Source organism: Dasypus novemcinctus, chromosome 14, assembly GCF_030445035.2.
Source record: "Dasypus novemcinctus isolate mDasNov1 chromosome 14, mDasNov1.1.hap2, whole genome shotgun sequence".
Classification (NCBI taxonomy): Eukaryota; Metazoa; Chordata; class Mammalia; order Cingulata; family Dasypodidae; genus Dasypus; species Dasypus novemcinctus.
The window spans coordinates 56,316,362-56,341,619 of NC_080686.1; the positions used below are offsets into that span (position 1 = coordinate 56,316,362).

General features: G+C 36.9%; 1 protein-coding gene across 4 annotated transcripts in view; it reads left to right on the top strand.

The window, feature by feature from the left end:
* TMEM67 (transmembrane protein 67) overlaps positions 1-25,258 on the top strand; it is an 84,275-nt gene that overhangs the window by 58,557 nt on the left and 460 nt on the right. For 2 of the 4 annotated variants that reach the window (XM_058275721.1, XM_004474715.5), the window contains 7 exons: positions 2,646-2,726; positions 3,185-3,301; positions 4,856-4,972; positions 5,079-5,183; positions 5,796-5,898; positions 10,426-10,568; positions 11,462-12,446. In XM_058275721.1, coding sequence (XP_058131704.1) covers positions 2,646-2,726; positions 3,185-3,301; positions 4,856-4,972; positions 5,079-5,183; positions 5,796-5,898; positions 10,426-10,568; positions 11,462-11,542 — 747 coding nt within the window. In that variant the 3' untranslated portion in view covers positions 11,543-12,446. Of the gene's footprint in view, positions 1-2,645; positions 2,727-3,184; positions 3,302-4,855; positions 4,973-5,078; positions 5,184-5,795; positions 5,899-10,425; positions 10,569-11,461; positions 12,447-19,341; positions 20,528-25,258 lie in introns of those variants that run through there. The other 2 variants (XR_011645649.1, XR_009180461.2) reach the window with 2 other exon arrangements.

Consider the following 25,258-nt stretch of genomic DNA (forward strand, 5'->3'; position numbering starts at 1 on the left):
TGTATAGTATTATAAGCCAGGCAGTGTACTAATTAGTTGCTTTACATATAAAGGCATTTATCGTTATAATGCTGCTGAAAGGTAGATTCTGTTAATATTGTCATACTACAGATGAGGAAACTGAGGCACACGGAGGTTGAATCAGTTGCCCAGCGTCACTACAACTAGTAATTGGCAGAACTGGAATTTGAACCCAGGCCATCTGCTGTCAGTGTTCATGTTCTTATCAATAGTGGGGCTCTTGAAGCGTCCTTCAGAGTCTCCAGCCTTCTGGTCATAGGACGGACTCCATGTTTGGTTTATATATAATGACACAGGGGCTAAGCCATCCTTCCTGTCTTCTTTTCTTTTGAAACATAGCTTATTGTTTACATTTATTTATATATCATAAAGTGTCACTCAAATTACCAGTACTCCTTCAGAAATTTTCCTTGAAATACTTATTGAAATGTCTGAAACTAAAAAAAAAGATCTTCCCAGCCTCAAGTCCCATCACTTGAGCAGAGTATCTTTTCTATGCTTAGTTACTTCCCTTATCTTCTTAAAGCTTAAAAGGAAGCAAGGAAGGGGAAGGGAAGAAGGGAGGGAGGGGGAAAAACAACTATTATGTCTGCACATCTTCCTCTTCCATGCATACTCATGAAAGGAAAGAACTTTTTTGCTTGATTAAAAATTTATTTAACTTTTGAAATTAACAAACAAAGGGATCTCTAGAGAGACCAGGTTAAATTTCCTAATATTTCCCTAAAATAGTTGATTTTGAAAGATATCTTCAAGAGAGCTTATTTTAAAAGTTGAGACCAGGTCATACTCTGTAATCTGAGAGTAAGACTTTTTGATTTATATTTATTTTGATTTGATAAGACTTGTTCAGACTTGAAACTACAGAGCTTAAGCTAGAATGGGATAATTTGCCAATTAGTAATGGAAGTCCAACATAGAGTTTGAAATAAGATGGGATCAATAGAGTATGGGGTTTGATGTTTGTCACCAGCATAACAGTAAAGAAATACTTTGTTTTGCTCCTATAAAGGGAAATATTTTATTTTACACATATGTTTTTGTGAATATGTCAGATTCAGCTGGGTGTAGAGAATTAAAAGGAATACCATCTGAAGCTTTTCGTATTTGGTTAAGTATAACAGAGAAACCAAAATAGTAGTGATTGAAATAAAAAAGAGCAGAGCAGAAGGAGGCAGTGCAGGCCTGGCATGGTGGCTTGGTGTTGCCATCAGAACCCAGAAGCCTGTCTTTCTGCTCTGCCATTCAGGACTTTCATTAATGGTTCATAATGACTGATGGAGTGGCAGGAGGGAGTGGGAAGGGCGTTTTCAAACGTGCCATTCAACAGAACTCAGTCACATATCCACCCCTAGCTACATTGAGTCAGCTGGGTGGCAGTGTGCCCCGCTCCAAGGAGGGGTCTGTTCCTAAGGAGAGAGGGGATATGATATGATTGTTGGGGCAGCAGCTAGCGATCTTGGATGCCACCATCTAACCTAGTCCCTTATTGCTCACTGTACTATCTCATTTACTAGTAAATGTTAGGAAAGTATTTCTGTCTATGGCAGTATTCTAAGGTTGTCAGTGTTTACTCCTCAAGTATCCTTAAGACTTCCTTTAACAACCTGTTGTAGTCTCATTAATTTGTTTGAACTCTTCTTGATTCTAATAGTAAGTTTAGTTTTAGTTATTCACTCTTTTTTCCCCCTGAAGTCAGTTTCTCAACTTTTAAGTGTTATCTTTTAATTCTTAAGTTTCTAATGTTGCGTTTTTTATATTGCCTTTAAAGGGATAATATATGTATTTTCAGTAATTGGCTGCCATAAATTCCTTTATTTATTCATTGTTTTCTTTGAGTACATTTTATATCAGGCACTGTGCTGAGCTCATGGATATGCTGTAACAAAAACAAGTCACAGATTGTGACAAAAGTCTTGTGAAGGGAATTAGCAGGAAGATAGAGAAAAAATGGAGATGAGGGGAATAGAGCTTAGGAGGAGGGAGCAGCAGAGCCAGTGAGGAAAGCTTTAAGTGGCCTGGTTAGGCAACATTATCTTTCTCTGAAGCACAGCTGAGAAGGAAGGTTTGTGATGCAGACTTTTTTTTTTTTAATAAAATTTCCCTTTTTAATATTATTAAATCTAATAAAACTCTTAAAACCATTCCATTTGAATATTTACCACATTATCTGTAGCTGAAATGCAATACTTAGCATATGCTTTTTATGTGATACTATGTCAGAGAAGACTAATTTGAAAAGCAGAAATGTTTCCAAGTGCCTTTTGGAATTTATGAGAATGGCAAAATTGCAGAACCACATATAAATTGGGCCATTAATATATTAGTTTAACCTAAGTTTTTAAAATACCTTTTCTTTCTTCTTCCATGTTTGTCCTGTTTTGATGATATAAAAAACTTACTTAAATTCAAAATAAGCTCCCTCAATGAATTTTAACACAATTCCAAAATCCTCCTTCCTTTGACAGAGTCGGAAATGACAAGTAGGATTTTATCCCACGGGAACCATTGTGCCACTGTGTTCTCAGTTGGAACCTCTTTCTTTTTAAGAGACTTCTCTGTGACTATAAAAGAAAATTAAAAACCTAAGAGCTAATAAGCATGAACTTGGCTTAATGTTTCAGATCTTGTTCTTCGCTGTCTTTTATGAGAGATTTATAGAAGATAAAATTCGACAGTTTGTGGATTTATGCTGTATGAGCAATGTAAGTACTTTATGACTTTATTTTGAAACTGTTATTTTTCCCTTTTTAAAGGTCATGAGTCCATTAAAAGAGGCTTTAAAAGTGATTTGGTATGATTGGATTTTTAGTCTAATTTTCCACTGGTTGTTAATTCCAGAAATAATCAGCTACAAGTTAATGCTTAACTACCTTAGTTTTTTCTTTTTATTTGCAGCTTCTTAATTAAGAATTCCTTATGCCCTGAAATATTTCAACCAGGCCTCCTGAAAATTTTTCATATATCGGCCTTATTTCTTCCTTTTTTGGAAAATACCTTCAGTCACCTTTCCATCAATTTTTAAAAATCACCTTACTGTCCTCTTCATATATTTTCCAAGAATTCAGCCATCATTATTTAGGGGAACAATTTTAAGAAAAACTTAATTTTTTCTTGATTTTCAGATGAATTGCTAATTGCTCCTATTTTCTTCTTTTTGTAGATATCAGTGTTTCTTTTATCCCATAAATGTTTTGGGTTTTATATCCATGGTAGATCAGTACATGGACATGCAGATACTAATATGGAAGAAATGAATATAAATCTTAAAAGAGAAGCGGTATGAATGTATTTTACATCTTTTTGTTTTTATTAATAAGTTGAGAGGTGGTTTTTCTTAATCTAGGATTTGTAATAATACTTTAAAAAAGTCCTAATTGGTCACTTTTGAAAGTCATTACTCTAAACATGACTTGATTGCTAGAGAAAAAATCAAATTTTGTCCTTCAGTTCCTATGTGAACTATATTTCAGCATAACCAAATAATTGCTTAAGGAATTAATGCATCTAGGGTACAGTCATCAATGACTTCTGAACCCATTAATTGATTGTTGACAGGGAACTTTATAATGAGGGATCAGGCTGACATAGCCTGAACACACTGGATCAATCTTACTATAAGTAAAAATGGGAAAAGTGATATATGTGCTTCCTGTTATGAAGCAGTAGGAAGTATATAACATCATCCATAAAGCTTCATTGCCTAAAAAAAAATTGTACCTGAATATAATCAAGCTCTAGATCTAACCACCAATTTAAAGGAAATATAGGTGATAGAGAGTATTTACAGATGAAACGAGATGGTATATAGGGTTTGCTTTGAAATACTCCAAGGGGAAAAAAAGTTGGGAGGATAAATGAGACAAAGTTGGTAAAATGTTGATATTTATTGAATTTGGGTGATGGGTGGTTTACTATTCCCTCTATTGTGCACATGTGAAAACTGCCTTGATAAAATTTTAAAGTGAAAAAGATATGTTTAAAAGGGGAAACCAAAAGCTTTTAATGATTAAGAGGTTATTTCTATGACTTGTGAGAATTTAATACATGGTAATGGCATGTCAGAGAAGAAACACTGCAAACTGGATTGGTTGGTTAACTTAGAAATTGAATAATTTATTGAGAAGTTAAATGTAAAAAAAACGAAACCATAAAAACCTGGAGAGAATATTTCGATTGGAGGATGCTTCTAAGCACAAAGAATAGAAAACATCACAAAGAGAATTTTAATTGATTTTACTTTATTAATGTTAACATTTGCATGTAAAAAATCATATGATTAAAAGACACAGCAAATTAAAGTAGAAGGCTTGTAACAAATATGACAAAGATATCGATAACAAGATTGAAATTCATATACATCAGCCTTTTTTTTGGAGTTAATTAAGCAAGTGTTTAAAAGTATTTAGAAAACAAAAATGACCATTCACAATTATAAAAGTCATTAAATTATAAAAGTCTAAAAATAGATTTCTTGGCATGCATTAAAGAACAATAAGTTTAATCATAAAGTTGACAATATCAGCATATAATGAACTTAGTATGAGATTTTTTTTTTAAAGTAAAGGGGATGATATAAAAATCTGCAAGGAAGTATGAATTAGAACAAAGTATAAATTAGTAAAAATGGGGTGGTGATGGGGGGTGAAGAACCTTGGATAATGTTAGAATCCCTTTGTCTCAAATGTAATTTCAGCAAAATTTCAGTTAACTTCAGAATCTTGTAATGCGTGATACTAACTAAAAGAAAAATACTTTGGGGTTTTTATTTGTGTGTTAAGATGGGCAGAACTTTCATAATCTTGCTCTTTGTTTAAATTCTTTAACTTTTCAGGAAAATTTGTGTAGCCAGAGAGGTTTGGTGCCCAACACAGATGGTCAGACTTTTCAGATTGCAATTTCTAGCCAGATGAGACAACACTATGACAGAATTCATGAGACACTAACCAGGGTTTGTATAGAGTACACAGTTCATATGTATTTTGCTGATATTTCATGTTATTTATATACCAACAACATAAGATATGTTGTATTTATTCTTCTCTTTTTTGCATTAGAAAAATGGCCCTGCTAGACTATTGAGTTCATCAGCAAGTACTTTTGAGCAGAGTATAAAAGCATATCATACCATGAATAAATTTCTTGGCTCTTTCATCGACCATGTATGTATGTCAGCATTTAAGCTAAAATCAAATGCCATTTATAAAAAATTAAATGGGAGTGTCAATTAGTTTGTTAGTCAGCCCAGTCAGTAAATTAGAATCCTTTTTTAGCTGTCAATTTTAATACTTAGGAATGAAATTTTTAAAAAAGATATTTCCAAGTATTTACATACCATAGCTCAGGGATAGAGTTGGGTTTTGTAGGAATAACATGACATTTTAGGTGTCCATTCACAAAATTAGGACTCCTATAAAATGTATCTTACTGGAATTTTGTCAGGCAGTTACAAATATTACTGTATTATTAATTATTCAAATCCTTCTTGTTTTCCTATGATTATGTTCCTGAAAAGGTTGTTTTAAATCAATTTTTAGTGTCACTAACTCTAAATACCACTACAGGCAATTAAAATTAAAAGATATTTAAAGAGAAATTTCTTTTAAAGCCCAGTGAAGTAAACTCTCTCTTTTTGAAGAGAGAATTTGAAGAACAGATTTGAAGAACAAATTCTTTGTGCATATTCATTTTTCAGTTTCTCTCCTTATTTTACATTAATTGAAAAGCATTCATTTCACTGCTATTTTGAAAGAACTCTTTTTTAAAAATATTAGGTTCATAAGGAAATGGACTACTTTATAAAAGACAAGTTGCTTCTTGAAAGAATTCTTGGAATGGAATTTATGGAACCAATGGAAAAAAGCATCTTCTATAATGGTATCCTTCAAATTCCTTTTATAAACTTGATTACTGTTTTCCAAGTTGGGGGGGGAATGCTTATTTTTCTTTTGATTCTATAATTTTAAATAAAACAAAGGAAATCTAATAAACTCAGTTAACATCATGCAATCATAGTTTTCTATATTGTTCCATTTTATTATGCTATATGTAGGAAACAGTTATATAAAAAATAGTTATTCTACTAAAGAAAACCAAATTTCAGAATCAACAGAAGAGATAGTAAAATAAATACATAAAATTCAGATTTTATCTGAATCTTCATTCAGTGGCAAATTTATGATATGCTTAGACATAAACAACATTTGTGATTAATCTGTACCATCTTATTTCTCATTTTTCTTAATTCTTAAAAATCACTGATATTTGTGGCAGGAGTAGTGACTAAACCTAGTTTCTTAGCATTAATAAGAAAATATATACGTCATTTTGCATGTGACAGATAACCTGCCGTATGCGTAGATAGGAATGGAGATGGTATAACCATCTATAACCACCATATCTAGCCAGGCCTAGATATCATTTGTCCATGCGTTATTGAGTGTTAGGTGTTGTGCCCATCCTGGAATACTCAGACCATCCCTCCCTCAGAGGCCTTGTGGTAGACTATGGAAGACAGCCTGTGAAGGAGTAAGTGGAGTGATGCAGGATGGGAGTCTGTGTAGGCACAGCTTACACTAAGGTCAGAAAGGAAAATAAAAAATTTAACTGGACATAAGGTGAAGCCAGAAGAGGCACTACCAAGAAGTTTAAACTGGGTCTTAAAAATAAGTAGGTGTTGGGCGGCAGACTTGGCCCAGTGGTTAGGGCATCCATCTACCACATGGGAGGTCCGGGGTTCAAACCCCGGGCCTCCTTGACCTGTGTGGAGCTGGCCCATGCTCAGTGCTGATGTGCGCAAGGAGTGCCGTGCCACTCAGGAGTGTCCCCCGCGTAGGGGAGCCCCACGCACAAGGAGTGCCCCCCATAAGGAGAGCCGCCCAGCGCAAAAGAAAGTGCAGCCTGCCCAGGAATGGTGCCGTACACACAGAGAGCTGACACAACAAGATGACGCAACAAAAAGAAACACAGATTCCCGTGCCGCTGACAACAACAGAAGCAGACAAAGAAGAAGACGCAGCAAATAGACACAGAGAACAGACAACTGGGGTTGGGGAGGGGAAGGGGAGAGAAATAATAAATAAATAAAATCTTAAAAAAAAAAAAAGTAGGTGTTTATCAAATGGGAGTCTAGGGAAGAGAGAGAAGTAAAGACATTTGTATAAAAGGAGAAAAGGTATAAGGAAAATATGAAAAGTGCAAGGTATAAGGAAAATATGAAAAGTACATTGTGCACCTATGAATTCCATGAGAGAAGCCTGGTATGAAGTAGGACACAGTAAAAGAGCATGCTTGAAAGATTTGAACATTTGAAAGAAAAGATTTGACACCCTAAATGATTTTCATTTTATCCTGTAGACCATTTGTTTCTAAAAATAAATGTTGTTTATTTTTGCCCCACAAGAGGTATGCAAGGTGATCCATTCAGGTGTGGGAAGAAATACTAAAATGTCTATTTGTATATTTACAATGGCATCATTCTTAACTTACATTTTTAAAAAATCTATAATTACATATGGTAGTAATTAAGAAATATACCTATTATGGGAGTACATACTTTTAGCATTTTATTCTGGTAGGGATGTATGATCAAAACAATTTGGGGAAACGGACTTTGGCCCAGTGGTTAGGGCGTCCGTCTACCATATGGGAGGTCCGCAGTTCAAACCCTGGGCCTCCTTGACCTGTGTGGAGCTGGCCATGCGCAGTGCTGATGCGCGCAGGGAGTGCCATGCCACGCAAGGGTGTCCCCCGCGTGGGGGAGCCCCACGCGCAAGGAGTGCGCCCGTGAGGAAAAGCCGCCCAGCGTGAAAAAGAAGGAGCAGCCTGCCCAGGAATGGCGCTGCCCACACTTCCCGTGCTGCTGATGACAACAGAAGCGGACAAAGAAACAAGAGCAGCAAATAGACACCAAGAACAGACAACCAGGGGAGGGGGGGAAGTTAAATAAATAAATAAATCTTTAAAAAAAAAAAAAAACCAATTTGGAAACCATTGCTAATGGACATGGACATCAGAAGAATACAAAATGGGAATGGTTTATAAATTGAAAGGATTACTGTGGCAGTAGTGTATGGTTTGGTTAAATGGATGTAAGACTATAACAAGATAGCATAGTCTTTAAGAATACAGGTTTCAAAGACATTTGGATTTAAAACCTGACTACCATTTACTAGCTTTATGACGTTGAGAAAGTTGCTTAATCTTTCTGAACTTTAATGTTCTCTGTGCAAAATTAGGTATAAACCCCTAAAAGTTGTTGTGAGGTTATTGTGTTTAAAGAACCCAGTAGGGTACCTCACTTTGACGCTGGTAGTATTTCTTTATTATAGTAATAATACAATCATCGTCTAGGCAGCAGATGATCAGAACATGAGCTAAGGCAGTAGCAGCAGGGATGAAGAAACAGAAAGGATTGCTAGAGATGTTAAGGGGAAATAAGAGGGTAGGATAGAAAGAGTAGTCTAAGATTATCCAGATTCCCAGCTTGTGTGACTAAGTGGTTGATGTTGCCTTTTAGTAAGATAGAGAATGTAGATGGATACATCAGATTTTTAAGGGAGAGGATGGAGTCAGTTTTGAATATTTTGACTCTCGAGGTACCTTCTAGGAAGAGATGTCCAGTAAGACTTAAATGTAAGGGATTGAATATTAGAAGAAAGAACATTACCCATACTCCAGAAGTCCCCCTGTATAAAACAGGAACTCCTGAGTATCCGTTGAGGCTTCAGTGGTTCTCTGGACTCTGAAGTTCTGTACAAATTTGTTGTGTGAACTTTTTTATGCCCTGGTAAAAGGGTCCATAGCTTTCATCAGAATCTTAATCTTAAAGGGGTATTCACCTTCCAAAAAGTATACCTCTCCCACCTCACCCCTTTGGGGAATGAGAGGAGGAGAGGGCTTATAACAGACCTTAGGGAACTACTTGAGTGGGCTTAGGTAGAAAAGCCTACAAAAGAATCTGAAAAGGAGCAATTGGAGAGAAAGGTGGAGAACCACAGACAGGTGGTTGCTAGAGAATTTTAAGGGAAAGGAATCATCCATATTCAAAGCCACAAAGAAGCCAGTTAAGATAACAGCTAAACAGAACCCATTAAGCTTATTATTTAGGTCATAGAAACCTTTCTGGAACAGTTTCAGTGGAGCGCTAGAGCCAGAAACCTGACTGAAAACTGAAGGGGAGGTAAGAGAGAATGTAGCCTTTCTTTCATGGAGTTTGGCAATGAAAGAAGAGAATTGTGTTACCAGAGTTATCGAGAAAAGTTTTTTTTTTTTTCCATTTTGTTTTTGCTTTAAATGTTTTTTAAAATTTATTTAGCAGTTATTGGGGATTGAACCCAGGACCTCGTACGTGGGAAGCAGGCACTCAGCCACTGGAGCTACATCTGCTCCCCCAATTTTTTTTTTTTAAGATAAAAGAATCTTAAGCATATTTAGAGTTAAATGAAAAGAGCCAATCCAGAAAAAAGGTTGAAAAACTAGGGAAGGGAATAATATTTGATGGAGCACAGACCCAGAGAAGATAGTGCAGGGGGTAGGGGGCTTCATTCATAAGGGAATATCAGGAGTACAGATGAATGCCCATGACCCCTCTACTCAGTGTGAGGGAAGGAAGTGTTAAACTGTGACATGGGTTGGGAACCTTCAGTATGCTCTGGGATGATGATGGACAAAAATTTTGTTTAGTGACAGTTGTGAGCAGGAAAGGGCGCTACCCTGAGAACATAAAAATGTTGCCTCTCAGAACCTGCATTAGCCTTCTATGTTTGCCTTTTAGCCTTGTATATTTTTGTATAGATAATACATTTATGTGATTCAAAATTCAAATAGGAATAAGAAGATGTATAATGAAGTCTCACTCCTACTTTTTCTCTGCTACACAGTTTTCTTCCCCCTCAGCAATCAATTTATCAATCTTTCAGTTTTCATTTCCAGAGAAATCTCATGTAAAAACTAGCAAACAATTTTCTATTTGTGTATGCATAGATATATAGTAAGTGTATTTGTGTATATATATATATATACAGGTTCTAGCACACAATGTACTATTCTGTACCAGTTTTTTTTATTTCTGAGATTTATTTAAAGTAACTTAATTATGTGAAGAAATAGAGAAAGGATATCCATTATCTAGTCTTTGACAAGTTTTGACTATGTACTTAAACTCCTAGCATTATTAACCCTTGGTGCTAATATTAAAACTACTTTTTATGAGCAGAGTTCCTTGGTTAACCTTCAGATTAAAAACTAATACCCTTCATTTAATTTTTTGTTAGCCATGAAATATTTATTATATGTAGTATAATTGGCTGGTTTTAAATATCCATATTTTACCACCAGAAATTTATCACAGATTTGTTCTATTTTTAAATTTCTAATTTTTATCTTATACTTTTTTTTTAATAGATGAAGGTTATTCATTTAGCAGTGTTCTGTATTATGGAAATGAAGCTACTCTTCTTATCTTTGATCTCCTCTTCTTCTGTGTTGTCGATTTGGCTTGTCAAAGTTTTATTTTAGCAGCCTTCCTTACTTACCTACAACAAGAGGTAAATTTTTATATTATTCTGTTTCTTTTAAAAGAGATGTATTAGAAGTAGATAACTTTTATTTTGTTAGCAGTTACAATGTCTACTTTTCACTAGGAATTTGAAATAATTTAGAATATGACTAATCCTACCAAAAGAAGAAATAACATTTCGTATACTTCTTTGACATGTGGAGAATATTTGGATGACATTAATAACAATATTTCAAGAAGAACAGATTTGTCATTTCTTGAAATTGCTATTTCAGGCTCTGTACCCACCCATGCAGTTGTTTTGTATCCACATGGATAGGGGATGCATGAGAGTTACAAGATAAAGGGGCTTTTGGGTGGCTGAGTTCTAAGTTAGAATTCCAGGGCTTGCTTTTTGTGCTATGTAAACATCTGATACGGAAGGTGAACTTATTACTGCTCTTATAAGTAGTTATAAGAGCAGTGAACTTCTTTGACATTACTTATAAGAGCAGTAATAAGTTCACCTTATTCTCCACATGTCAGAGAAGTATATGAATCAGTAAGATATAATTTATTAGTCCTTGGTAGAGATCTGGAATTAGGAAATAACCCATTCAGCCCCTAATATGTAGATTCTTTTTATACTTTCATAACTTTTAGAGCTGGAGGAAAGTGGCCTTGTCAGATATTTAAAACAGGATTTGTGTTATTGATTCATAAAAATATATCCTAAATAGGAACATAACTTCTTTGATTTTGTGAAAGATGAAAATTTTCTAAATATTCTTTATGTAAAATTTTGTCTGTCACCATGGAATTCAGATGTCTGGTAAATGAAAATAGTTGAATAAATTAGCTAATTTAATTTAGTATTTCTGTTGATATACGTATTTAACTTTCTTTATTTTTCTTTTCATTCTGAATTAATTTTTTTCCCAGATTTTTAGATTTATCCGTAATTCAGTGGGACAGAGGAATTTGGCATCCAAAACATTGGTGGATCAAAGATTTCTGATTTGATTTATTAACTAGATAACTTCAAGACTCAATATAATCATGACAAAGAAAAGTCATGATTATCAGGTTAGTTTGACATATTTTTAAAAATTTGTAATACAAATAATTTTGTTTTTGTTTTTTTAATGCGTAAAAAGATTTATTTTTATAACTTGTGAATACATAACTTTGTGAATATATAATGTGATATAATTAAAAATATTGTTTTCTCATTATGTATGGCATTTAATTCACCAGATAATAAAATGAGATAGCACTGAAAGTGAAGCCAAAGAATCCCAGTCTTCCTTACAGTATGTCACTTTTTAGTGATAATCAAAACAATCCCCATCAGTTGTCTATGTACATAATTTGCAAACTAAGATTTGCTCTAAGTTTCTCATATTTACACAATTCTTTGATTCCATATTCAAGACTAATTTTCAGTTCAGTGTCTGTTTTGCATATTTTATGTTTAAATATTGAGAAATATTTTTAGGTTTACTTAGAAACTTTCAATTGTATTTATTACTGACACACTGCCTCATTATAATTGCTTGCCCTATTTGGCAGTGGGCCCTTTCCTAATGGATTAATATGCAACTCATGAAATGGTGCATATTCATTCCTTGTTGACATATATTATTAGGCTGACAATTAGGGGAGGAGAGAAAGCTCAAAAGAACATTATTGGGACATAAGCAATAAATGGAATATTATTCAACTTATTCTTTAAAAATCCTTTTTATTTGTTTTTTATCAAGTACTTGAAAGACACCTTCTATTTCAAGTAATGGTCACTAACCCCAGAACCAACATTTCTAACAGCCTTCTATGTTAATGTATGTAAATTCCTAAATGTAATGCTATATAAATATTGTTTATATTTCTGAATTGAAAATAGTCAATAAAATGTTTGGTGTTTCCATTTCCTCTTTGATTAATATATATCTCATAAAATAGCAGAGGTCCCTAGCTGTTGTCAAAGGTGAATCTTTTACATTTTCCTGAATCTTAAGGATCACTGAGGAGAAAGAATGAGGGCTAATAAGCCACATGTTTGAAACTCCTGTTTCTCAAGGGTTGTAGTACAGGGATGCTTCAGAAAAGCTGCAGAGATAAAGGTACTGGCATGCATTTTTAATCCACCCACTTATAAGTATAGAAAGCACATCCAACCCTCAGTCCACATTTGGGAAGTTAATATTAGTCCTAATGTTTTTAAATTGCAGATTTAAAAAAAATAGGATCAGTTGGCTCACCTGCTGGTAAGTTAAAATAGGGAAAAGAAAAGATATTTAAAAATCATTCTCAGTGGTTGTATCACACATACAAGGTCCACAGTACCTCCGTAAAAAAATCATTCTGAATTAAGTTTTATACAATACCGCTTTTTATTTTGACTACATAAAATATTTTCAGATTTTCATACATAGTTAACTTACTATCTTGCTCATATTGCCAAAATTTAAATTTTTTTATCACATGAATAGTTTTCCACTGGATCCATTCTCTTTTTTTTTAACTTTTTATTTTGAAATATTTTCAAACTTACAGGACAATTACATAAAATAGTATAAACCCCACATGCACAGAACTCCAGCAAACCCCTATCCTACCAGATATCCATATCCACCAGTTTTAACAATATGCCACATTTGCTGTTTCATTCCAGCTATCTAGCCATCATTCTCTTAGTCCAGCTGTCTACACATCTATCTGTGTATTTATCAATCTATTTTCAAAACACTTGAGAATTGGCTGTACGCATTGTAATCCTTAAACACTCAATTACCTCCATGTGCTTTTCCTAAGAACAAGGATATTTACTTATGTATCTGTTTTAAATGCAGTTATCAAGTTCAAGAAATTTAATATTGCTATAAAGCGTATAGACTGTATACTATATATTTTCTTATATTCTAATAATGTCCTTTTGAGCCTTCTCTCCTTCCTTGCTGGATCCCATCCAGGATCGTGTATTGCTTTTAATTGTCATTATCTCTTTAATTGTCCTCTTTCCCTCCCCACCCTTCCTCTCTCCCTCTCTCCACCTAAACTTTCTCATCTCAACCACTGAATTAATTACATTCACTATGTTGTACACTTACCATCTTCCATTACTAAAACTTTCACATCTTCCCAAACAGAAACCCCTGTATACATTTTGCATTAATTCCCCATTCCCCAATCCTCCTGCCTGGCAACCTTTACTCTTAATTTCTGTCTCTGAGCTTGCTGTTCTCCTGTATTTTCTTTGTAGTTACCATGGGGCTTAAGTTTAACATCCTGAATCTCTAACAATCTCATTTGCTTCTAGAGCAATTTAACTTCAGTAGTATACACTATGTTCCTATGCTCCACTGTCCTACCACCTTTATGTACCTCTTGCCACAGATAACATGTTTATACATTATGAGTTCAACCACTGCTTTCTCATTACATTTTATGCATTTGCCTTTTAGAACCTGTAGGAAGTAAAAAGTGAAGTTACAAATCAAAAATACAGTAGTACTGGCATTTACATTTACCCACATTACTACCCTCACTGGAAATTTTTATTTCTTCATGCAGCTTCAATCTTTTATACAACTTTCTTTAGCATCTCTTGCAGGGCTGGTCTAGCAGTGGTGAATTTCCTTAGATTTTGTTTATCTGAGAATGTCTTAATCTCTCTCAATTTTGAAAGAAAGTTTTGGTGGATATAGGATTCTTGGTTGGCAGTTTTTTTTCCTGCACTTTAAATATCATCCTGCTATCTTCTTGCCTCCACGGTTTCTGAAGAGAAATTGGCACTTAATTTTCTTGAGGCCCCCTTGTTATGTGACATGTTTCTCTCTTTGCAACTTTCATAATTCTTTACTTTTGGCATTCAACAGTTTGATTATAATTTTAATATACTATGGCATGAGTCTATTTGAGTTTATCCTGTTTGAGGTCATTGAGCATCTTCCTTTACATTTGGAAAGTTTTCAGCCATTATTTCTTTGAATATTCCCTCTGCCTATTCTTTCTTCTCCTTCTGGGTTCATTTTATTAATGTCTTTGCCTGGTTTGTCCCAGGTGTGATCCTCCTCATTGGTGGTTTCTAATACTTTTATTTTCTCCTTTGCCTAAACTATCATATCATCTTCCTTTGTGTGTTTTGTAATCTTTTGTTGAAACCTGTACATTTTGATATCTTAGTGTGTTATCATTGCAATTTAGATTCAAAGGCATCTGCTCCTTCCAGCTAGTATCCGGCTAGTGTTATGACAGAGCTTTTCTTCAGTGCCAGGAGCTAACAAAAACAAAATAGGGAAAATAGTAAACACCATTCCCTGTCTTTGCTGATTGACCTGTGTGAGTTCTCTGCTTCAGAGCTTATTCTTACAGTGGGTTTAAAGAGGAGCTCTAGGCCAAAGCGTGGGGCCTTCCCTGGTCACTTCGTTGCAGGCATCTCATCTTAAGCATGCTCCTGTGACCTTAGGAATTCTCTATTTACTTGGATAGAAATGTCCTCTCTTCCCTAGGAAGCAGTTTCCTTATTGTGACAGGCACTGCACTGTATGTCCTATAGCCAGAAATCCCTTGCCCCACATATCATGACTTGACTACTGTCCCGCAGCATGCTGTGGAAGAGCTCAGAGAGCCACGTTCTACATGGAGGGCAAGTTCTGGGATGGCCAGTCCCTCAGGCCATCGTCAGATAGACTGGGCCAGAAAGCCATGCTCTTGTATGTTCACAGGAGCCACTCTGCCCCCTCCAGAACCAAGACCAGGGATCTCTGCACTAGGAGCACAGGTTGGCTCTATGCCTAGCCTATGAGGCGTTGGGAGATGGGCTGCCCAAGGCAGCAGGAGATCCTTCTGCTTTTAAGTAGCCTTTTTCTTGGTTTCACCCTATAACTGAAGTCCTTTGTTTTCTGGATCCGAAGGAAGTTTTTGCCAGTTCTTTCTGGTTATTTAAAACTTCTGTGGAGGGATGGAGTTGTGAAGTGTCTCACTCCATCATTAATCCATTATCTTTTGTCTTTTTCTATAGTACCTTATCTGTATTATGCATGTTATGCCCTTAATTTTACAGCTTTACCTAGAAAGTAGTTGATAAGTCCCTTTTTCATTTCATAAAGAAAGAAACCCTAGGATCACCTGGAAGTTTCTAAGCTACAGAGTGCTTTGTGTTCTTAGAAATGCAGAGGCAACTAATAGAATTCCGCAGACCAGGCTATTATGCAGTGTTTATTAATGCTAACTTCTCTAGCACTGCTATCCTGAGACACCAGATTGCATTTTGAGAAGGCTCTCTTGGTTACCTAGAATGAGGAGCATTCAAAATGTTCATTAGCTCAGTGTTTGCAAGCATGATAAACTAAATGAAATGTGTATTATTTTTGGTATCTACAAAAGCTGAAGAGAAATGGATGTAAGGAGCAGTTAGTGCTTTAAAGGTTAAGTGTTCTGGATTTGCTGTGAAACTGCTGCTCCTCAAAGAAATACATTACCCATAGGAAAGGAAGCAAAGTGTAGTGGCTTTATGATAACTAATAAGGTCAGCAGTTTTTCATATATGCTTTTTGGCCATTTAGAGGTTTAAGTCATTTGCCAAATTTTCTATTGGGTTATCTTTTCCTTCTTGATTTGATGAGTTCTTGATCCCTTCTGGGTAGGAGTTAATATTAAGAAATCTGTTCATCAAAAGACACCTTTATAAAAGTGACAAGGCAAGCCACAGTATGGGAAAAAGTGTAAACATAGTCATCCTGAAAATGCAAAATAAAACCACAAAGAGATAACACTATAAAATCACCAAAATAGCTAAAATTAAAATTTGCTAACGTTGGCAAGGTTGTGGAACAAATGGAACTTTCATATGCTGCTAATAGAAGGCTAAATTGGTAAAACCACTTTTGAAATGGTTTGGCAATAGCTACTAAGGATGACGTTACACATACCCCATAACGCAGCAGTCCCACTGCTAGATGGTGGCCAGACAAAAATGCATACGTGTGTGCAGCAATAGAGATGCACAAGCGTGTTCATAACAGCATTATCAGTAAGAGCCCAATCTGTAAATAACCCAAATGGGCATCAGTGATAGAATAGGTAAACAGGTTTATGGAATGTAAAAGTGAACGAACCACAGTTACATGGAACAATTAGAAGGACTCTCAAAAATATAATGTTGAGCTAAAGAAACCCAACAAAAGAATACATGCAGTATGGTTCCATTTATGTAAAATTCAAGAACTGGCCAAATAAATCTGTGGTAACAGAGGTCAGGATAATGGTGGTTACCTCTGAGGAAAGGACATAGTGACTAGAAAGAGGCGCGAGGATTCCTCTGGTCTTCAGGTTGTATTCACTCTCTGTTGCTGTGTAGCCAGTTACCATACATTTAGTGACTTAAAGATTGTTATGTGTCGGTTTCTGTGGGTCAGGAAGCTGGGTACAGGGTAAATAGGTCCTCTGCTCAGGTTCTCACTCGGCTGAAGTAAAGGTGTGCAGGGACTGCAGTCTTATCTGAGGCACAGGCAGTCTCGGATGAGGGTGCTCTTCTAAGCTCAGTCAGATTATTGAGAGAATTCTGTTCCTTGTTTTCTTGCCGGCTGTGGACCAGAGGTCACACTCAACTCCTAGAGGCTACCTGTCTGCATGGGCCATTCACAACATCGTTGTTTTGTTCCTCAAGGCCAGCAAGAGAGATCTCTCTGACAATTTGCCTTCATTTCACGGGCTCCCCTGATTAGGTCAGGCCCACCCCAACCTGCCTTTTGATTAGTACAAAACCAACAGATTAGTAATCTAATCACAATGTGATATCATCATATTCATTGGTCCCGCCTATACCCAGGGGGAGAGGATTATACAAGGACATGTCATTGTAGGTTGTCTTAGAATTCTGCCTACCACCAAGCTACTGTTCTATGTCCACATCTAGGTGCTGGTTACACAGGTGTGTTTGCTTTGTGAAAATTATTCAAGCTTTACATTTACAATTTGTACACTTTTCTGTGTATATGTAATGCCACAATTAAAATGTTACTTAAAAATAATATATATTCATTGTTAAAAATATCCAAGCATCATGCAAATATAGGGCATAAAATAGGAAAGTGTTTATAACATCTCACTGTCATGTCCCTCAGAATTATCTACTCAGCAGTATGGGCTGTATTTTTTCAGATATTTTTCTGTGCATGGGTCAAAAGATAAGCAAAAGTGACCTTCTCTAAGCAAAGACATTTATACAAACTTAGAATGCCAAGAAGCAGAACCTCAGAGACAGGTTTATTTAAAAGGAGCATCATAGCCAAGAATCAAAGAAAACTTCAAATAAATGTACATTTCATGAAGCAATCATATATAGAGCATTTAGCTGCATATGAGGGCTGCTAAGCCCTTAAGGAGCAGAGACAGAATACAAGTACACTAATCTTCGGACTCTGCCCTTAGGGAACTTAAAGTACAGTTAGGAAATGAGTTCTGTCTGTGTGGGCATAACCTTAAATGTTTGGACAGCGGCAGGTAGCTAATTAAAAGCTCTTTGAATCAGGGTAGTACACCAGGCAGGCAAAACTTCTTGTTTTATGTGGTCATGATCAGTACTCTTCAGCTGTTTTGTTAAGACCCTAGTAATGAAATTTTTGTTCTCTCATCTAAAGTGCTTTAGAGAATAATTTATTTTACTTTTAATTTAATGTTAAGACTATTCTAGAAGCACAAAACCTTAAAAAACTCAAAAATACATATTAATGTTATGCTAATTTGCAAGTATTTGATGTCATCTATTTAATTATAGACATTGTATACTTTTGAAGAACAGTATGTCAGGTGTTTTTGATGAGAAAACTAGAGCCCGTAAATTGTTGTTTTAGTATTTAAAATACAAAAAAGCATCCATTATCACACATATGAAATATATTTACATAATTCTGAATTAAATTGTTTCTCCCAATCATGAAAATAGGAGAGAGGGGGGAACAATCCATAGAGAACTATGACATGACATGTGGCTTCTAGTAGTTTACAGGCTAGTTATCTAGTCTTTACCAGTAATATGCCATCAAGTGCTAAATAGAGTACTAAAAGCAGAAGTTCTTAGGAGCTCAGCATGGAAGGAAGTTAACAGCAGATGGAGGAGCTGGGGAAGAAAGAAATCCTGGTGCAGAATGAATCTGAGCAGAGTTCAGACATCCCTGGAGAGCGGACAGGGCTGGAGCTGACAGTTGAGATTGAGGATGACACATTCTCAGGGACTAAGAAGTCAGCTGGGCTGAGATTCACTCCAGGAAGTGGCAATGCTTATCTGGATGGCCAAGCTTTATCTTGTCTGGCTCTAGTCCCATAAAACACATTTTACAGAAAGCCTTCGCTGAACATAGTGACCCAATGGAAAGAGAGAGTTAGAGATGGTAGGATCACTATGAAACAATGTATGTGGAAAGAGTTTGATGGGTTGTAAAGTTTATACAGATCTTTATTAAAATGTCCATTCTATATTTGAGGATTACCACCATGCCAGACACTATCATTCTGGTTTTCATATTTTCTTGATGTCCAGGGAAATCGCAAGGTGGAATAGTAGGGGAAAAGTACTGGTCTGGGAAGTAGTAAACTAAGGTTTAATTCACTAAAGAGCCATGCGATGATAAATAAAGAGATGTGATAACTCAACAACAAATAGACAAATCGATTAAAAAATGGGCAAAAGACTTGAATAGACATTTGTCCAAAGAAGAAATACAAATAGTGAAAAAACACATGAAAAAATGCTCAACATCACTATCAATTAGGGAAATGCAAATCAGAGCTCCAATGATATATGATTTCATACCTATCAGAATGGCCACTATTAAAAAGACAGAGAACTGCAAGTGTTGAAGAGGATATGGAGAGACAGGAACATTTAATCACTTTTGGTGGGAAAGCAGAATGGATACAGCCACTGGGGAGGACTGTTTGGCAGTTCCTAAGAAAGTTGAATGTAGACTTGCTGTGTGACCTAGTCATACCACTACTAGGTATATACCCAGAAGAAATGAGAACAGTGACACGAACAGACAGCTGCACACTGATGTTCATAGCAGCAGCATTCAAAATTGCCAAAAGATGGAAACAACCCAGGTGTCTATCAACCAACGAACAGATAAGCATATTGTGGTATATACACATGATGGACTATTATGCAGCTGTAAGAAGAAATGAAGTCATAAAGCATATGACAATATGGATGAACCTTGGGGGACATTATGTTGAGTGAAACAAGCCAGACACAAAAGAACAAATACTGTATGATTGCCCTATTATGAACTAAATATATTGTGTAAACTCATGGAGTTAATAACTAAAATATAGGTCATCAGAAAATAGAGTGTGCTTAGTGAATGGAAAGCTGAGGGTTAATCTGTGCAGAATTGGTAAAAAGATTTTGTTAATCTTTGAAAAAGAATAGAAAAAATGAAAGCACATCATAGTGTTTGTAACTAGCAGTGCTATTATATCGATATGACAGTTGTTGAAAGGGAAAATCTAAGGTCATGTATATTACTAGACAGAAAGCTAAAAAATATAACAAGGGACTGTATAGCATAGTGAAAACTCAAGTGAAATATGAATGTGGGTAATATTGCATATATAAGACTTCCTTTTAAACTGAACAAATGTACATTAATGTTACAAGATGCTAATATCAGAAAAAAATTATGCTAAATGAAAGAAACCAGATGCAAAGTACTACATATTGTATAATTCCATTGATATAAAATGTAAATATAAATTAATCTATTAAAGATGGAATTTTAATGGATTAGTGGTCATGTAGGACTGGGACAGCTAACGGGATTGAGAGGTGACTGCTAAGGGATGTGGAGTTTTTCTTTTTGGAGTAATGAAATTGTCCTAAAATGTTTTGTGGTAATGAATGCGTAACACTGTGATTCTACTAAAAGCCATTGATGTACACTTTGGATAGATTTATGGTATGTGAATATATCTCAATAAAACTGCTTAAAAAATAACAACAACAAAGAGCCATGTGATCTTGAACGACTTAATTCATCTTTCTGGACTACCATTTCCTCATCTGTACAATGTGGATAATAGGGATAATAATAAAGCCTGTCACATAGATGAGCTAATATAGGCAGTTGCCTAGAACAGTATCTGGCACTACTTTTGTATAAAGTGATGGAATTAGTCTTAATGTAACTTTTTGATTTTACTATTCTGTATCTTAAAGACATGAAGAGGTCAAGTCTTTGCTGTTTTTCAAACCTACAGGTGACAGCAGGTGGCAGTAGAGCATACACTAAATTTCCAGGACCAGCTACTGCCCTTCTGCTCAGGGGTCACCAGTGGCTTTTGTGCTCTCAAGACCACAGAGGCAAGGAGAGCATTGTCCTCCCTCCTGCCTCTCCCCTTGAACGCACCAGCATGTTCCACAGCTCAGAGGACTGAAGTGTAGCTCTACTAGTGCTGAGCTGGGTTTTTAAAAAAAGATTTATTTATTTCTCCCCACCCCTCTTGTTGTTTTTCACTTGCTGTGTCTGTTTGTCTTCCTTCTTTCTTTAGGAGACCCTGGGAGCCAAACTCTGAACCTCTAATGTGGGAGGGAGGTGCCTAATCGCTTGAGCCACCTCCACTCCCTGCTTTGTTCTGTCTCTCATTCTGGTTTTCCTTCCCACCTCTCTTGTGGCATCATCTTGTTATGTCAGGTCGCCATGCCTGCCTGTTGCTTCAGTTTGCTATCTTCTTTAGGAGGCACTGGGAACCTCTGCTCCCTGCTTTGTTGTGTCTCTCATCTTTTTTCTTGTGTCAGCTTGCCGCACCTGCCCATCGCTCCCGCGCTCTGTCTTTAGGAGGCACTGGGATCTGAACCAGTGACCTCCCATGTAGTAGGCAGAAGCCCAGTCGCCTGAGCCACATCTGCTTCTCTAGTGCTGAGTTTTTAAACCCAGTTGGGGAATTGAATGTTAAACATAAAAACATACTTTCATCCATCTCCTAGGGAGACAGTCACAAAAGAGGGCATGCTTCAGAAACACTCAGGAGCTACTAGTTTAATAATTACAGGATTTCCCCCCTCCCTCATTTTATATTAAAACCTTTTTAAAAATCAAACTATCATCGAAAGACTATGACATATAAGTCTCTCTGGGGCCTTTTTCTTTTATGCCATAATATTCATACTTCATAATGTTATACAGATATACTGTATTGCATGTTAATGTTGCATATTATATATTTAATGTGGCAACTTGAAACCTTCACCAAAAGGCCATATAGTTTCAAGACCATGAAGTTCACTTTCTTCCCTTAGATACCCTTAATTTGTTTTATTGTAAGAGTGAGGCTGCCATACTAGGTACGATTACAAGAGAAATGGTTTTGAAATTATTTTCTCTACTTTCCTGTCTCTTGGGACCTTCGGCATTCTCCCTCCAGTAATTCAAAGTCCTTTATGTACCCATCCCCATTAGGCAGTCAGTTGTATTCACAACACATACGCTGACCTTTTTGCCCAAATCCAGCAAGTAGAATGAATTGCAATTTTTTTGTCTTTTTTTAAAAGATACATAGATCACACAAAATGTTACATTTAAAAATACAAGAAGGGAAGCAGACTTGGCCCAGTGGTTAGGGCGTCCGCCTACCACATGGGAGGTCCGCAGTTCAAACCTCGGGCCCCCTTGACCCGTGTGGAGCTGGCCCATGCGCAGCGCAGATGCGCGCAAGGAGTGCCCTGCCATGCAGGGGTGTCCCCCGAGTAGGGGAGCCCCACGCGCAAGGAGTGCGCCCCGTAAGGAGAGCCGCCGCCCAGCGGGAAAGAAAGTGCAGCCTGCCCAGGAATGGCGCCGGCACACACGGAGAGCTGACACAACAAGATGACACAACAAAAAGAAACACAGATTCCTGGTGCCGCTAATAAGGATAGAAGCAGTCACAGAAGAACACACAGCGAATGGACACAAGAGAGCAGACAAGTGGGGGGGGGGGTGGAATAAATAAATAAATCTTTAAAAAAAATATATATAAGAAGTTGAATTGCAACTTTTTAAAACTGTAATATAATTTTAGGATTGGTAATACCTTCACATGGTTCAAAATTCAAAAGGCATAAGAAGGGTGTACAAAGAAATGTCTCACTCTCCTCATCCCTGCTTCACAAGGGCACTCTTTTTTTTTGTATCCTCAATATTTGTTTTGCATGTGTAAGTATGTACTGTATTTCTCCTCTTTTTTGTTTACAAAGTATTTGTGCTTTTTAATACTATTTAATATACTTTCTAGTCCAGAGGTTCTTAACAAGGGGTCTGTAATCTTGAATTGAAATTCAAAAAAACATTCTTGTGGGGATGTGTTGGTGTGGGTGTGATATGTTTATGAAATAATACACAGTATAGTGTGGACTTAGTAAGGGATCCATGGTTTTCACCTGACTGGAAAAGGATCTGTGGAACAAAGAAGGTTAAGAACTCCTGTCTGGGGAAGCGGACTTGGCCCAATGGATAGGGGGTCTGCCTACCACATGGGAGGTCCGCGGTTCAAACCCCAGGCCTCCTTGACCCGTGTGGAGCTGGCCCATGCGCAGCGTTGATGCGCACAAGGAGTGCCCTGCCACACAGGGGTGTCCCCCGCATAGGGGTGTCCCCCATGTAGGGGAGCCCCACACGCAAGGAGTGCACCCCGTAAGGAGAGCCACCCAGCGTGAAAGAAAGTGCAGCCTGCCCAGGAATGGTGCTGCACACACAGAGAGCTGACAAAAGATGACGCAACAACAACGAAAAACACAGATTCCCGGTGCCGCTGATAAGGATAGAAGCTGTCACAGAAGAACACATAGCCAATGGACACAGAGAGCAGACAGCTGGGGAGGGAGGGGGGATAAATTTTTTTTTTAAAAACCCTGTCTGTACCTCTTATATCCAATCTTTTGCTTGATAGAAGCAGTGCAAGAGAAAAAAATCAAGTAATGTCCTGGCTTGAGTGAGAGCCCTCAACAAGCCCGTTACTAGGTCTGGCTCTACCAATCTGATTACTCCTAACTTGTACTCATTGCTTTTCCTTTGAGGGAGAACTAACTCCTGTATCTGCCTGTCAGATATGTGTCTGGGATTTACACATAAGGGTCAAAATTGTTTTGAACCTCTTGCTTACTCAAGCACCTTCCTAGTAACTATTTAAACCTAAAAGTAACTTTCTTATATATACATCTTACAATAATTAATCCATTGTTTTCTTGTTTTATTTTACAAATGACCTAGCAAATATAAAAAATGTTTTTCACCAAAGATTTAAGTTTTTGTTTTCTCTGCACAATCACTTTGAACATGGGCACAAATGTGTAACAGAAAAGAAAGCTCCTAGGTAGCTCCTGGCATCACTTATAAGTACTCTCCATTAAGGGAAAGACTAGGTCTGTTTTTATCATTATCTTATCCTGGTTGTCTGGCATTGCTTCTAAAACATAGCAGTCACTCACTAAATATTTGAATGAATGAATGGGATTTTAGTTAGGATTATTGTCTCTTAAAATGAAGAGCCTCTGGATGAAACCTCATGTTGCAATTACTGTTTGCTTCTATAGAGAATCAACAATGTTAATCCAGTACTTACAAGTGCCAAGGTACTGTGCAAAGTGCTAAGGGTACAAGACATGGCCCCTACATTTAAGGAACTTGAAGAGAAAAGACGGAACAGCAAATAAATACAAGGGTGATAAGTACTGTACTAGGTTCCTCTTACAGCTGTAACAATTTACCACAAACACAGTGGTTTGAAACAACATGCATTTATTATTTTACAGTTCTGGACTTCCTTGGCTTGTCATTCCTTCCTTCCTTTTCAAGGCCAGCAGTGTAGCATCTTCAAATCTCTCTGACTCTGATTCCTACTTTCATCATCACATTGCCCTTCTCTGACTCTTTACTGTTCTACCTCCCTCTTTCCTTCCTAAGAACGCATCTGATTATATTGAGTCTACATGCATAATCCAGGATAATCTCCCCATCTCAAGATCTTAACTCATCTACAAAGTCTCTTTTGCCATGTAAGGTAATATATTGACAGGTTCTGGGGGTTAGGATGTGGACAACTTTGGGGGCCCATTATTCTGCCTACCACAAACACTAGGAAGAAAATCTGCAGGGCACGAAGAGAACATGAAACTGCCATCCCTCACCTAGTTTGGGGAGTCTAGAAAGCTAGTGGAGGGATATTTTTAGCTGAGATTTAAAGGATGAGCAGAAGTCAGTCAGGATGATGGCGTGGGGAAGAAGGTGAGGATTTCCAGACCAGAGGAATAGCATGTGCAAAGGTCCTGAGGTGGGAGCAAGCATCATCTACAGAGGCTCTGGATTGGCAGTCTACAGAACTGATCAACAGTAGAGAAAGAAAGCATTTGCTTAAAGTCATGCAGAGTTGCAGAGCAGTAAAAAACTAAATGCCTGGTTCCATTTAATTCATGTTTTTGGCTTTCACCATTGCTGCTCCCAGAGTAAGATTTTTTTAGCTAACTGCTTGTGATCCAATCCACTGACCATTTAACATTTTCTGGGACATCTCTCAAAGCCATCATTTCACAGTTGTGGAGGATCATTCTCTAGAAGGGAAAGAGTCCACGCTCAGAACACAAAGCCAAAGTCAGTGACCCAATCCTACATGGGAGTATTCTGTTCCTTATTGGGGACCAGTTATTACTTTTATGTTTTCACATTGGCAGTTTCCATTTGCAGCCACTCTGGCTGTGAGGAGCTGAGC